Source organism: Trichoplax adhaerens, genomic scaffold (assembly GCF_000150275.1).
Source record: "Trichoplax adhaerens TRIADscaffold_3 genomic scaffold, whole genome shotgun sequence".
In the NCBI taxonomy this organism is placed as follows: domain Eukaryota; kingdom Metazoa; phylum Placozoa; class Uniplacotomia; order Trichoplacea; family Trichoplacidae; genus Trichoplax; species Trichoplax adhaerens.
Window position 1 is genome coordinate 1,511,471 of NW_002060945.1, and position 15,653 is coordinate 1,527,123.

Sequence of the window (15,653 nt, forward strand, 5' to 3'; positions counted from 1 at the left end):
ACTGTACGGTACAGTACAGTACTGTACTGTACTGTACAGTACAGTACTGTACAGTATGTCTCACTCCGAAATTACAGTGTGCTGTACACTGTACAGTACAGTCAATGCACCGGAAACTCTCGGATAGACAGACAGAATTCTTGAAACCAAATGTATCCAAAATATCCAAGTACTACAGTAAGTACTACAGTAAGTGCTGTACTTACAGATCTTCTGTATCTATTTTTCTTACTTGTAGCAATTGAAGAATATTCTTGACTTTATATAACTGTTTTGAAGCAGAACTTAGTAAAATAGAAGAGATTTCAATAGAATATTACTTGATTTAGAAAAATAAGCGAATAACAGAATCGAGCAACCGCTTAAGGATATTACAACGAATAGAAATGTTTGGAACAGTATACAGAATGACAAAATATCCGACCGTCCGAGTAGAGTTTCCTGTCCAAGTGTCCATATAGCCACGGACTTCTAGATCTCCGGAAGATCTAGAACCTCCTTTAATGGTCCATGGTAGTAGTGAATACTTAGTAGATTATGGTAATGATCATGATCGCTGTGAGCCAGTGAGAGCACATGAACACTTTCGTCAGTAGTGACTGAGTAGACGACTGTGGTCGTAGACTCGCAGTCCGGTCTGTCCGGGACTCGTTGTCCCCACACGGACTCTGATATGATACAGTACAGTACCAGTAACACAAGTACTGTACAGTATTGCTAAAGTAGTCCAGGACAGTACCTTGGCTCAAATTTGATATTACTTTAACTTCACGTCATTTATCAGAGCATTGCAACTTTGCAAGTGAAGCCGAACCACAACTTGTAGATTGCCGAGATTTGATTCAACTTCTTTTATACTTAAAATTAAAAAAATGGCTGCGAGTGCCATGTTTCAGGCTACTGCAAAGTAAGATCGATGTTGTTTATCTTATTTTCCGCTCAGATTGATGCATTTCCTTGTGCAAAATACAATTTTAGCGTATATACTTTCATTTTGTAAAAGCGTACAGTATACGACTACAAGAAAATTTAAATGATTAATGGAATGGTTAAACTATCTTCGTATTATAGCATTAAAGGAGCTGTGTCATTAATAAATCAATTGGATACTGAACGATTTCCGCTCTTGCTAGTTCGCATTTTACAAAAACTCCACGTAAAGGTAGGTTTTACACTGATAATCGAGATTGTTCAATACTGATTATGATGTAACGATGTTTACTCTGCTCTTGGAACGCATGAAATTCTTAATACAGTTGATGAAGTGTATCCAGCTACTACTGTAGTTAGCAATATTCCTTCAATTTAGGTAAAAGAAAGAAATGCAAAACAGTGATTTACTTCTAGGGCCTGTTACGTTTTGTACAGCTTTTCCTATGGAATGTTGATACTGTATTGATTCCTTTTATTGACACGATTGAATCGGTATCCTGCACTCGTATATTTATTTTCTTGATTAGCAAAGTTTTAATACAGACACTGTTACCGCGGCATGTTCGTTGTTATTACTGATGTTACAGTATGATCAGGCTACGCGTCTTACCGTCAAGAGATGCAAATGATTATCGCTAGATTAACTGCCTACTACGTGTGGTATGGACAGATCATATAAAACGTACTAATAAGAAGAACTTTTGGTTACTAGGAGGGAAGAATTTTCACAGAAGAGGAAGAGAATAAGCTGCAAACTTCTCTTGGCATAGAAGAAAAGAAAGATCTTCAGCTCATACTGGATATTCTATCCTTCATATTTGAGCAAGTCAGATATCGTTCAGTTTGATACATTTACAGTATCTGTTAATTAAAATAGAGAAATAACAAGCATTGTTCTAATGTGTACAACTTTTATTTTCGTCCATTAGGCAGTTTACCATGTTGCTAAACCTGCAGTCTTAAAGCAACAACTATTGAATATTGACCTAGATGAAGTGAAGGTATAAACGCTGCGTGCATACTCTTACGTGTATTATTGATGTCATATCTATAATAATTCTTGGCGAATAGTTTTGGTCAAGCATATGACTATCAATTTGATCTGTTTTAACTATTTTAAGATGAGTTGATATTAAGATTCTTTACCTATGCTTTAAATTTCTCACAAATGATAACTATACTCGTATATAGGTTGACGCTTTTATCGAAGCCTGGTCTACAAATGCGAAAAATGTTATCGACAGAGTTAGACAAAGAAATTTTATAAATAATCAGGTAATATCTTAATGTATAGTGTACTTCCTACATTGGATAGCATCAATTACACTGATACTTTTATCGTTACTGACTTCATGGCTACTGTGGTCTTAATTACAGTTAGAAGATATTAATTGGCAGCTCAATTTACAGCTGGCACAAAGTGAAAAAACAAAGATGAAAGCTCCAAACGCTATCTTGGAGTTAGGGATTCGATCAGAAGACAAAAACGTTCGTGCCTTATTATGCCGTTTATAAGATTAGGCTAAGATTTTTAAGCAGCTGACTTGCCAACACAGTACTATGTTTATCTATATTAATGGATCTTTCGTATCGTTAATACCATGTTCCGCTTTTCTACTGGGTGCTTCTGATGCAGACTAAGGAAAAAGTTCATGTAGAATTTTCACATGCAGAATTATATGACTTTTATGACAAGGTAATTTCTTAATATCAAAGAAGCATTACACAGCGGTATACTCGCTAATAACTATAAGTTTTTAATATGTAAACTTTTTTCTCTTATATTTTCTAAACAAACCTAGCTGGAAATTATCCAATCACAACTGGATTCACTTAACAAATGAACTAACTAAAAACTTATACATAGCCTTAAATTGCACTCTACGGAGGGTTTTAAACAGTTTTGACTTAAATTACTTAGTGATTCTACTTCATGTAAACAAATAACCGAATAAATTGGCCACTCGAAGAAATTTTCACCTACTACTTCAAATATTCGAAAGTGTTTATTCGTTAATATAAATCTGTTTATGGATTTTATACCTAAGCAAAGTACACTAACTCTTATACAACAAGATTTTTATCTATTGTCAATTATATCCATTATGTAAAAGTTTCCTAAACCGGTAAACGAAGTAATGAACCTATTACTATTTTTATACGACGCTAGCGTTATCATTTGGTAATACTGTACGGTATTACAATACCTAATATAGAAAATTGTATAAAGACAAGTGAGTAATTGTAACTAAAATTCATTAGTAGTATGAGCATACTCTTTCGGTCTAAACGGTGCTATCCTTAAGTTTAATGAGAATTGAATACTATGTGATACTCAGGCACTATTATAAACAATATTTGCTATCGCACGCAAATGATAATTTGTATTTAGTAGCTACTATGAATTGAATAAATTTCCTTTAAAAGATTTGTTGAATAAATAGAAATCTGAAATTATGATAGTTATGCTTTCAGCTCGACGTGAGCTGTTGATCCTATTTTCGTTCTTTGTAGAAAGCTTTTCCCATTCCTCGAAGCTCCTGTTCATATTGAATGTGCTCGTCCTCAAGTAGCTTTTTTAATTGCGCTCGGCGTACCTTAAATATATAGATGAATTCTATTATAGCACCAAACTTATTTATACTCACTTAAATGTACATATAATAGATATAGTTACAGCAAGTTGTGATATCACTTTAACAATATCTACGTACGAGTACTATATAATAAATGTAAGAAGCTATTACACGTTCGCAATACTGACATAGTTCTGGTGATAGCGAAATTCATAAGTTACTGTCTAATGTTAGCGCAGTTTAATTATTGTCTTATGCTTACATATAACAATTCTTTATTAGCCATTTTCATTTCCTGTCGAATTCCTTCATGCGTATGTTTCAATCTTCTGCGGTCGCTAGCCTGTCATAAAATGATAACTTTAGAAATGCACCTGAAACATTTTTACTGGCTTCTTCGGGAAAATTTCATAATCGCATTAAAATCCAATATTTAGTTTCAGCTTGAATTATCAGCGCGAAAAAATGTTATACTTTGGCAAATATGACTAATATAAGTAAATATGAGAATGATATATGCACAATAAATTACATTATTTCTGTTGTCTGTTCTGCTTCACATAAGCAGATACAGATTACAAGTATCTAGACGATCCTTTATACAGTACTGTAAACACCTTATTAGTTTACCTCTTCGAGCTGTTCTGACCACTTAGCTATCAAATTTCCTTTAGAAGATCTGTGATATGACAATTATACAGTATAAAGGTCCATCAAATTAAATGAATACTGAAATCAGTGTAGATTAATTACCCAAGAATTTGCAGGCTATTAAGTTTGACAATATCATATTCGTAAAACAACGCAACATACTCACAGTTCTACAATCCTTTCATTATTCAAGACCTCTTCTTCTTTCTATATCGATGTATCATATCATAAAAAATTAAGTGCACATTAGCAAGTTTCTTAATAACAATTGAAAAATATAGCGTTTTACTTTTAGACTAGAGTATCATAATCATAAATTTAAAAGAGCTAAACACGAGCTATCTTTTAAAAATGCTAAGTTAACTTTCTAATTTGCAGGAATTTTTAACGTTACAAAAACATATACATGCACTATACATGAACAGAAGATATGACCGTTCAAGCAGGGAGTCTACAATAGTTATTCGAAATAAGTTATTGTAGTAAACCTGAATTCTTCGTTGTTGATCCCTAACGGCTGCGGTTGTTTTGGTCCCAATACATTCATATCGGAAAGAAGTTGAGTTGTATAGACGGGATTGATACAGTTCTCTCGCAGTCATGTCTTTGAAAAATAGTATTTCGAAAATGTGATATGACTATAATTATGATGAAGTATATATATATAAATTTTAAATAGATCCCTTCGCTCGGAGTTTATATACTAGTTTTAATTCAAATTCTATCGTAGGTGTAGCAGCAAATACAGTAATATGGTTACGATATTTGTTAACTGTAATACGCGTATTGTGCAGAGGAGATATTAAATGTTTTCACAGAGCAGTTGTAACACTGATTGGTAGTAATCTAGTCTACAACTATAGTAGTGTATGCTGTAAATAATTAATTGATATAGAACGACTTGCCAAAGATTGAAGTTGCTATTTACTGTTACCAAGGTAACGCAATGCATAGCCCCGAGCCCCGACTCTCTCAATACAGTCAGTATGAGATATGATAATATACTGTATACTAAACTAAAAGGTCTCTTTCTATAGTTTTAGTGGTCTATGCACCTACAATAAGGCAATAGCAAAGTACGATATACAGTAATTAGTACCATTCGCTTCTATTTACAGGTCATCAACAAAGCAGAAAATTCCCCCTGCGTATTAATTAATAGTCATACTGTACAGCTAGTTTTATTCTGAGCTAGTTAAATTGGCGATATCGGACGGACGGTCAATAGACACCGAACCTTAATTTCCGTTACTCATATACTTTTTTATGTTAGAAATTTTCATTCACGAAACGTTCATAACTATTCATTCATATTACTGTATATGTCTGAACTGGAAGTCTCAGGGTGCACTGTACACCCAAAACTATACATAACTCGTCTAAGGTTTTATTTTCATTAATGTCCTGTTCAATTTCAAAGCATTTCTTGTTACATGGAGCTGCTCTATTATTATCAAATACTATTGTACTGAGATGATGATAGATAGCTAGTTTAACGATTTTCTTAAACTAATATTGATGTATGGGTGATATTGGATATTCGTAAGATGAAGCTAATATGGATGAAAATCTTAATATATCTAAACAGACATAAAGCTAATTTAGCTGGTACATTGTAGGCTTCCTCATAACGTAATTTATTTACAATAACATATTTACATGCACCTAGCTGTGCAACGTGCATGTAATGAGTACAGCAGAAAGAACTCTGCACCTATATAAAAAACTGAAATATATATATATATAACATATACAAGGTATATTTATAATACACAGAAAATATTGTTAAATAGGGATATCTAGGTAGTAATATATAAGCCATCATGTGTATACGTATAGCGCATACATATGAGCATATCAGAATATACATACAGTACAGTATGCAGCATACGTATAGAAATATATTTAATATGACTTATATAAGCTACAGCTTCGAGACCCCATACGCGTACACAGTCTCTCAGTTACGAGAATAAGATCAATTTAAGAATTTGCAAATTTAAATGTAACATCAATTATTTAAAATGACCACAATTGCTTTAGTTACAGTAATGACGATATATGGATACTACACGGCAATGAACTATGCTCCGGTGACACTAACTACGAACATTCCATTGACAGAGTACTCCATATCGGGAACCATACTGAATTCGTCCCTTTCTAATTTTACCGTCCATCTTGTAGTTATTTTATTCTGGACGCCAGTTCTTTTAGATTTCTTTCGTTCTCTTCTATCATGGATACGTTCTTACTACTTTCATCCAGTAACGAATTAATCTGTGATCTTAATTTCACTGTTTGTTCAGCTTTGTTATATAATGATAGTATATCGGCATCCGATAAATCATTCCGTTGCTTTTCAGTAAGATCGATGGTCAATGGATCAAAATTAGTTGTATCTATTATAAAAGTAAATATTAATTGATAATCAGTCCTATTCGAGATTTAAGGCTAAAGTCCCTCCGTACTCTGCAGTATTTTAGATCTTAAAGTGCGCTCGATAGAAACAATCAATTATCATTCATTGACTAATTGAAAGATTTAGGTCATACTGTATACCAAATGCAAACTTTGAATGAAAAAGCTTACTAACCCTGCCAATTGGAAGGTAACGAGACTAAAACAGCGTCATTCGCCAGTATATTGGTTAAATCTTCTTGCATTTGCATTACCGTAGGTCTTTGAGGTGGAGAAGGCAGCTCATCAACATCAATTAATGGCTTTAACTTTTTCGATCGAGCAGCCATGATTTAGAGCAGTCACGACAACCATTTATACAGGATCGAACAGGAACAAGGCTTGTACACTGTACTCTACTGTACTGTATGTATGTACAGTATCATGCAGACTTGTGATCAAAGTACCTCACAGTAAAGAGAGAGCGTTTCTCATTGTGAATCCTATATTACAATGGGCTGCATGAGTATGCCCATGGAACAGTAGGGAATTACTGTACACTGTATATGCAGTATCCGAAGAAAAGTTTCTACCGTAGTAACTCTACAGTAGTAAGTAGCAGAGACTGTACACTGTACACTGTGTACAGTACTGTAAGGAAGGGCTGGCAAAGTTTACGTTTGCCCCTGGTGGCTCATTATTCTGGTTGTTAGGTTACGTGCTACTGTACTGACCCGGTAATCATCAGCCCTGGTATAGATCACTGTATTGGAAGATAATAATGTCATGGAAACAAGACCCTCTGACGGTCATTTATCTCAGATTATACCTAAGCATTGCTTGGAAAAAGAAATTTCATGACTGCAAGCGCACTAATTGAGACATTTTAGGTGGTATTAACTATATAATATGCTGAGAAGAGATTGAAGCTATTATTTGAATATCATAGTCTTAGTAGTCGAAGAGAGAGAGATGTCGCTTAAGAGAAAACAAGCTAGGACGGAATTGGCTAAATATGATATCAATCATGTTTATACACCATCTGAAGTAACTAATTTACCATCCATTGAACAGTTGGATAAATTAATATCCAGCTTGGATAAAGCTATCGATAACTGCTCTTCTGGGTAAGATTACATAGATAAGAGTAAATTGCAATAGCTGCACTCTGTAGATGTGTCCAAATGAAGATTGAAGATTTATTATTTATATTGCAATGTCATCACCATCTGTGCTACTTTGTATTTACAATCTTGGACAATCTTGGTTTTGCTTCTCTGTTGCCTTGAGGAAGGAACAAGCAAGAACGAGTGCATTTATTACGGATGTAGAAGGACTAGTCAACTGAAATAGAGTACATTCGTTGTCTAGCTTTAGACATCAATTTGATTGCGATTCCTACTTGAAGGGAATTTAGTGCTGTGCCTAGATGATTGAACAAGTGTATAGCATTTCAGCTTCGAACTATCTGTAGATTCTCTTGTATAAGTATTACGTTCATGAAATATCTAGCTATTAAATGGAATAACCATTGCAGTTAGAAACTTTCGATTGTATATCTTAGTTAATTCACAGATAACTTGAAAAATTCTTCAATAGCTGCTAATCCACTAACTAGTGTCCTTCTCAAACAGTGCTAATAAACAAGTTCTAGCATAGTAGTCGAGTATTCTGTACTATCAAAATTGATCTAGCATAATGTTAAATGCATGGCTTAGCTAATATTCAATTGATTTAAAACTTGAATAGCCTTCCATCTTATAGCTACGTATCATTAATGTTCAATTAACAATAAACCTAAACATTTAGTGAAGTTATCGCTGGTATTTCTCTGATCAATTTTATTTTTAGTAAATTTGGTCACATTTTGTAAGCTGAACTATGACTAATTTAAGGGGCATGAAAGACTTTGATGACCCCTAATCTGATAGCTGATAGTCCTTATTATACTCTAGCAACATATTCTAGCATAATCTATAGATAGACAAAAAGATAAAAATAATAACTGTAGCATTACATTATATGATAAAGTTCTACGAATATGTTAGAACCTAATATCGATCTAAAAAATCTCTGACTGCCTGTAGACCATTATCATGCGAATAATACGTCTCACTTTGTATTGTATCAAAGAGATCTATAACAGATACAGTAATAGAGATTTAGCATTAGGATGTCATATTGTAATTTTGTAAGTGATCGTCTATATACCGTTCTTGTATGCTATTACAACATGAATTAGATGAAGGCAACTATTATATACGCGTAGTACCTAATGAAGGAAACGTATAGCGAAAACAGTGATCAATACAGTATTTCCCAATTTCAGCTGTTTAATTGAGATTCTAAGATTCACATTACTATGCACTGCTATTATTTTCATAAGGTTTCAAAAATTCTTTTTGACTTACTTTAACAGATTAGAGGAACATCGGAAAGCGTTTATGAGTTATAGTACTGCAATCCAAGATCATGGCAGAAAAATCAAGACCATCCGTGATGTTACTGAATTTGTTCGACATTCCAATTTTATCGAAAATAATACGTGTAATGTCGATCCTCAATTAACAGTTACATTCTTAAAAAAATTGGTTAGTATGCAATTCTAATAACTTTCCTGCATGACATCATATAAATTGTATCTACTAAATTACCACTGTAGTGTTCCTTAGTTAATTTCAAACTGTTACCTTTCGTCTATTATTATAATCGCGTAAATACTTATTACTACCGACTATTATTGATGTAATGATAATTTTTTGATTGGCTAATGCTCCGTAATATAGAACTTAACTGATAATACTAGAGGATGAAGGTAAACTATTCAATATCATCGATTTTTGACCAGTAGCCAGAAATATTTCTATTAGTGTCAACACAATTCAAAGATCGTTGAAATTGAGGATAGGTGTTAGTTTTTAGCGAAATATCTGGATTAGCGCGTTAAACTCGCTATCGTGCAAATTGTGAATATAATATATGATTGTACTGTAAATCCTGTAGTTGTCACTCCAATGACTCTATCTCCAAAATACCTACACGTACGCAATTTCTTTAATAGCAATTCACGTCTTTACTGTGTTGATAAAAGTGTTATCTCACTTCTTATCTATAGTATAATACCTTGTTTATACTCATCGTAGTCTTAGACAGCAACGGGATTGTTTCGTTACTTATAATTACTTTAAGTACGACGCTTACTTGTATAGTGTAAAAAAATCGATGATATAAAACAAGAGTACCAGATAATTGATTAAAATTTTGCGCTATATTTATAGCAGGTACTGTAGAATCAACGTTATTATTACTGGAAATTAATAATTCTAACCATTTTCTCAATCATTAGAGAAAATTGTTACGTGAAAATCGTGGCAATGAAGATGTTGTTCTCAATGATCTTCTAGAATTAGCTGCTGATCATGGTTTATCTATCCCTTCTATCTTGACGGATGAAAATGTCGCTAATGCGGACACACAATCGCTAAATTCATTAAACACGATTCAGAGTGAAATGGAAAGTGAACAAGGTGTGGTTTGGGAAAGTATCAAGCAGCACTTAAAATTATGTTTATTTGAGAAGTTACGCCAGTTACCAATTGTCAATGTAAATGAAAATATGCCGAATATGTCATTTATCAGTCAGCGAAGACAACATTATCTAGGTAGTCTACTAATGTTATTAGATAAAGGTGAAGTATTAGAGCAATATCAGCGTATAAGATGGTGGCAAATGAAACACGTCATTGATAGTATTAACACCAATCCATCAGTATTACCTATTAGTGAAGCACAAAGCGGACAACAAACACAAATAGCAAAATTAAAATTCTATTTCGATCATGTAACCAATTGTACACATGAAGATGCTGCGGTATTAATGCCGCTCTTAAATCAACACGAAGACTTAATCGATTGGTATATTAGAACAACGTATGTGGAAAAATCATTAAATGATGTCCACGATTGGTTGCAGCATTCCTTAAATGGCTATCTTAATAGTACTGAACAAACAGCTATGGATTTTGACGATTTAGAATTGATATGTGACATATATGCGATTGTATCTCAATCTGTTAAGACTATCACCGATATGTTAGAACTATGTGCAGCTGCTGATAAGCAAAGCCATCAAAAGTTATTACTGAGTGCAGGATCTGCCTCGAAATTAGAATCGCCAACAACTATATTAAGTAGAGTATTTAAACCGTATGTGCAGTTAATGGCTCAAGCTTTAATCCACTACTCGAATATAACTATTGAACAAGCCACTCAGGCTGAAAGCCATTTAACATGGGATAATATGACTGTTACTGTCAATGCTACATGTAAGACTTGATTTAAATTCAACTGATCCACTTGATCGTCACGTTCACTTACTTGAGCTGAATTTAAATTTTTTTATTTCAAAATCTTACGAAATAGATAATCTAGATTCTCATCATCAACCTAAGGTTATCTTTAAGGTTAGTCGTTAATCATATCAATAATTCTAACCGCCTTTATTGCTAATCACCTATAAATTATATAGATCCATTCATTTGATACATATGATACCAAAAGTAAATGTTCCTATTGTGTTTGAATAGTTATAGCATTCCGTAAGTACTACACATACTAATTCGATCAATACCTTATACATAGGGCTGCGCTTCATTGTTTAAAATTTGGGATAAATTTTTACCGATATTAACTAACGATTATGGAAAAATATATACTTCTCTTAAAGTTGTTATTGTGGATGTGGTAGGCGATAAACTCTCAAAATATTACGATCATCTTTGGGATGTAAGCTACAATATGTTGTAATTCAAATTTTAAAAGTAGTCTACTAAGAATCGCTTCACTTTTATTATGTAGATTTGCCAAAAAGCTATTGCTGATATGTCTCCTAGTCCTGCATATTTAGCAATTGCCACTGCTGCTTTTATCAAAAATCGATTATTAACGTTTGATCAAATCCTAAGCACGGATACTAGGTAAAATTTGCGACATCTTATGAGATGAATAGAAATAATATTTTACATACTTCGCTTTGGTAATAAACACGTATCATTTGATCATTTTTTAATGTACAATGTAGGTTGTCGTTCTTTACATCTTATGAGCATTATGCCGATTTAGTAGAATCACTATGCGAGCTAATCGTGGAACATCATAATACGACTATCTCAACAACAGTCCTTCAAGATTCAGATAGTAACAATTATTCTAATCCAAGAACATTTTATGAGGTATTGCTTCGTATTCTAAAATTGCCAGTCACAGTCTACATACTCCTGATATCGCCTACTGTGATTTCAATATTGCTTTAACGACTGCTTGAGGATGCTTTTGATACTTTTTTACAGGGCAAAAGATGTTCTTTCTCAATTCAAATGTGGAACTACTACTTGCATAGTATTAGACATGATCTGTGGCAATATTGTCCTTTAAAACAAGCACAAAGAATTTTTATATCTGTGTTGGAAAATTCATTATTGACACTTTCTTTCCGTTATGGTCAAATTAAGCCGTCATTAAGGCGCTTATGCCAATTCAGGTAAGAAATTCTAGTATTTACAGTCAAAATGCCTTGCATACCAAACTCTGTCTTGTCTATTACACTAGAAATCAACATTTGAAAATATTACTAAATTTATGTAACATTGCTTCTACTTTTGTATAATTATAGAGCCGATATTAACGCAATTATATTAATTTCCTTATCTTTCATTTGGTTTACTGGACAAACTGTGAATTCATTAGTAAATCCAGATTTTCATGCACTATCTACAGCTGATTTCAATCCACAATCGGAAATTCCAAAAATATATAACTATTGCAACTTATTGCTAATGATTGTTGTGGCTGAATCTTGTCCAATTGACGTTTACCCAAAGGCAATATCACGATTCCAGGATGGCTCTAAAATCTCTGGTTCTAATAACATTTGTGGAACATTTTGGCTAAGCAATTACTTACCAGATATGTTCAGCTCGATTGAATTGAGGTAATTTTAGGATTAAAGATACTTGCTATAATTTATTAACACCTAAAGTCTGACTTTATTCGGTCATGATTTTGAAAGCAAGTTTATTGTCTAAAATTTGTAATTTCATCTCTTCTTATGCAGTGATATACCACCACAAGTATCATTGAAGATTGCAATCAAGTTATTGCGCCATCGAACTGGTATTGACCTGAAACTAATATTACAGGTGAGAATCTCATCCAGCTTCATAAAATACTTGATATTATTGATTAGTTGTCACGATAGACTTGTTGAAGAAGAATTTTTTTCTGCCAAAATAATGCATTAGGACCCTGTAAAAATTTTTATCTACCAAATAAAATAATAAAAATAAATCGTCGCTATTTAATTATCCTGACAGATTTTACTATCAAATAAATTTTCCGCTTTGAAGCTAATTATAACTGAAACAGGTAGGCCATTATTAAGATCTTGCTGGCAGTAATCATCGATACATTATTTTGCTTTACACATTAATTTTCAATCCAAAAGATGTTACTATTTTAATCAATTAATTTCCATATATATCTAAATCTAGATACCGCTGAACTATATAAATCTGCGATAGAATTCACACCTCACCATGATGATACGGACGATGCAATGTCGGAAAGCAGTGATATGTCCGTTGAACCTTCAAATGATTTACAAGATTCCTTTATTGATTGTTTACTATCTGTGCTAATTATATTGGACAGTCATTGTCGTAGCCGGGCAGTTCATGAAGTATTGACTCGCATTGTTGAAAAGTAAGCACGATTTGATTATACCCATAAGATATTTTACCTCTTCTTATCGCAATATGGGTATTTCCCTTACTCAGTGATTATCGATTATACAGGGAAAATGATAAATTACCATTATTCTTTGAAAGAAACGTTGACGATATTTCGGTAATAACTTATAATCTAGATGTTGATATTGTTTATGTGATCATGACATGCAATTAAGTTATTTGATCGTAGACTAATTTGCTTGAATACCCATATCCTGTGACTTCTAACTTCAGCTTTTAATAACATATGCAGGGAATACACTGGCTGCGAAGCGTTAACGATTTTCTTAGCCAATGGTTGTTTAAGTTAGTAAACTATGTATAAGATTATACTATAACATAATCGTTAGGAATAACATCAATTTTAAGGATATGTCAGAACTGACTTATGATAGTATTAGTATTAAATTTTTACTTGTAACTGACTTACCTCTTCTTACACCTAGCACGTTTATGCCTGCTATCTCCAAGTTGCATGACCTACATTCTGAAAGCGATGTAGGCACGTTATCGTCTACCTTACAAACATTACCTTGTGGTTGTCCCATCCAGAAAAGAAAGGCTGATTTCGGTAAAAATTTAACTGAATTATTTTATCATTTCAGAACGATTATTTACAATTTTGTTAGTACAGTACGTACTGCATATCACAATACGTATTAACAAATTTTTTCGGGTATCAGATTTGGTCCTCTTGGAATCGCTTCATATAGCACTAAGAAGTTTAGCAGATAACCTACCCAGTATGCCAGTTAATATTCTTGAATTTCAAGCATTCCTGAAAGGTACTGCGATTCTGTTTACAACAGTTGTACGGCATCTTCTATCATCAGTTGCCGACATTTTGTATTAAGAATTTCATTTGCTTTACTAAATAAACTATGTTTTGACTAGGTTACTATCAACAGTTTCAAAATGATCAGCAATTAGTGGAAAATGATAAACTTGGATTAAAGGTAGGTTTAAACTGAACATGTACACTATAATAAAACGTAAATATTATTAAACCATTTTATACCTATTGATTACTATGAAACTAGAAATAGCTTCTTCATACTTATTACGCTTTCGTATTCCTTATAGGTTATTAGATACTGCATTCACAATTTCTTAATGCAATTTGCGGTGGATAACCCTAAGTTTGATGATACTAAATGTCAACTGTTTGCAAGCTGCTTCTTGCATATCCTCAATTTCAATAACCAAGATATGGTAAATCGCACCCTAGCTGTTGAGTTCCCGTACATCGATCTTAACCTACAAACGTTAGAAGAAGATATAATCAGAATTAAGAACTTCTTCGATGGGTATGTAATTAAATAATAAACTTTGCAATAGTAACTGTTGCTTGATAGCTGACCACAGCCTACGTATGTGTTATTGTTAACTAGTTTTGCGGAATGTAATAAATTTAAATGCTACATAATGTAAAACTATCCTTGTATTATTGAATTATATATGTATCTTTTGATTACTTGCATACATTATTTAGCAAAGTTAAATCGGAAAAAGTCTATGACATCGGTAATAACTTTCAAGATGATTTATTCCTTGCATCCATCATTGAATCGATAGATTTCGATGTCACAGGTTAAAAAGAATGATTAAATTTTTAACGTATTGACAATGTAGTTTAAGGAATTTTTATTATTCTTAAATATGCTACATAATTTCTTCTATTTAGTGGTCACTCAAATACGAACTGTTCATGAGTTCTTAATATCCAAACTGGTAACCAGCGTCTCTAATTAATTTTTGCTAATTATTATGCATTTGTTCTGTAATCATTTTAAGTATAATTTGGTATTTTTATTAGGAAATGCTAGAGAATAAATTGCAAATGAAATCGGAGGACAGTAATTCCGAGTTTTACGAGCATCTATCGGAACGCTTTAACCCATTCTTTTATTATGATCATATTAAAGATTGGGGTAAATTCAATTACAACAAACTTACTAATTACAAGCACGATTGGGAAACTTTATTACAGTACGTATTCCATCTTCCCCATAACACAATCAAAAAATTGCTGTCTGCACGACCAGAATTAGAAGAAGATAGCCTGGATGACGATGGGAAAATGGCTTGCAAAACTATTAGAGAATTTTTAACTACCTTAAGCCAAGATAGTGACCGTAGTAAACACAACAAGAAGAAATGAAGCTCCAAGTGAAAGTTTTCCACTATATTTGTAATAATTACTAAAACAAAGAAAGGATTATATTACAAGATTGCAAGATATCTAGTCGATAATTACCAACTGTTATAACGAGTTGAGTCAATGAGTTGATATTTTTTGATTTTTTAT

The 15,653-nt window shown here is 32.9% G+C and overlaps 3 protein-coding genes across 3 annotated transcripts; 2 read left to right on the plus strand and 1 right to left on the minus strand.

The window, feature by feature from the left end:
- Window positions 1-872: 872 nt before the first annotated feature.
- TRIADDRAFT_54176 (uncharacterized protein) lies at window positions 873-2,777 on the plus strand (the record flags this gene model as incomplete). The annotated part of the gene is made up of 8 exons (XM_002110274.1): window positions 873-907; window positions 1,072-1,162; window positions 1,646-1,759; window positions 1,863-1,934; window positions 2,125-2,208; window positions 2,311-2,421; window positions 2,570-2,629; window positions 2,736-2,777. The coding sequence occupies 8 exons, from the start codon at window positions 873-875 to the stop codon at window positions 2,775-2,777; spliced, it is 609 nt and encodes a 202-aa protein (XP_002110310.1).
- Window positions 2,778-6,347: 3,570 nt separating this feature from the next.
- On the minus strand, window positions 6,348-6,910 carry TRIADDRAFT_54177 (uncharacterized protein; the record flags this gene model as incomplete). The annotated part of the gene is made up of 2 exons (XM_002110810.1): window positions 6,348-6,562; window positions 6,757-6,910. 2 exons carry the CDS (start codon window positions 6,908-6,910, stop codon window positions 6,348-6,350), a joined length of 369 nt encoding a protein of 122 aa, XP_002110846.1.
- A 622-nt stretch (window positions 6,911-7,532) lies between these two features.
- TRIADDRAFT_54178 (uncharacterized protein) lies at window positions 7,533-15,506 on the plus strand (the record flags this gene model as incomplete). Its single annotated transcript, XM_002110275.1, has 19 exons — window positions 7,533-7,687; window positions 8,980-9,151; window positions 9,907-10,885; window positions 10,983-11,023; window positions 11,202-11,303; window positions 11,418-11,536; window positions 11,641-11,791; window positions 11,909-12,099; window positions 12,232-12,549; window positions 12,673-12,757; window positions 12,932-12,983; window positions 13,109-13,319; window positions 13,599-13,651; window positions 14,029-14,130; window positions 14,240-14,301; window positions 14,429-14,652; window positions 14,838-14,935; window positions 15,030-15,076; window positions 15,162-15,506. The coding sequence occupies 19 exons, from the start codon at window positions 7,533-7,535 to the stop codon at window positions 15,504-15,506; spliced, it is 3,507 nt and encodes a 1,168-aa protein (XP_002110311.1).
- Between the last annotated feature and the right edge of the window lie 147 nt (window positions 15,507-15,653).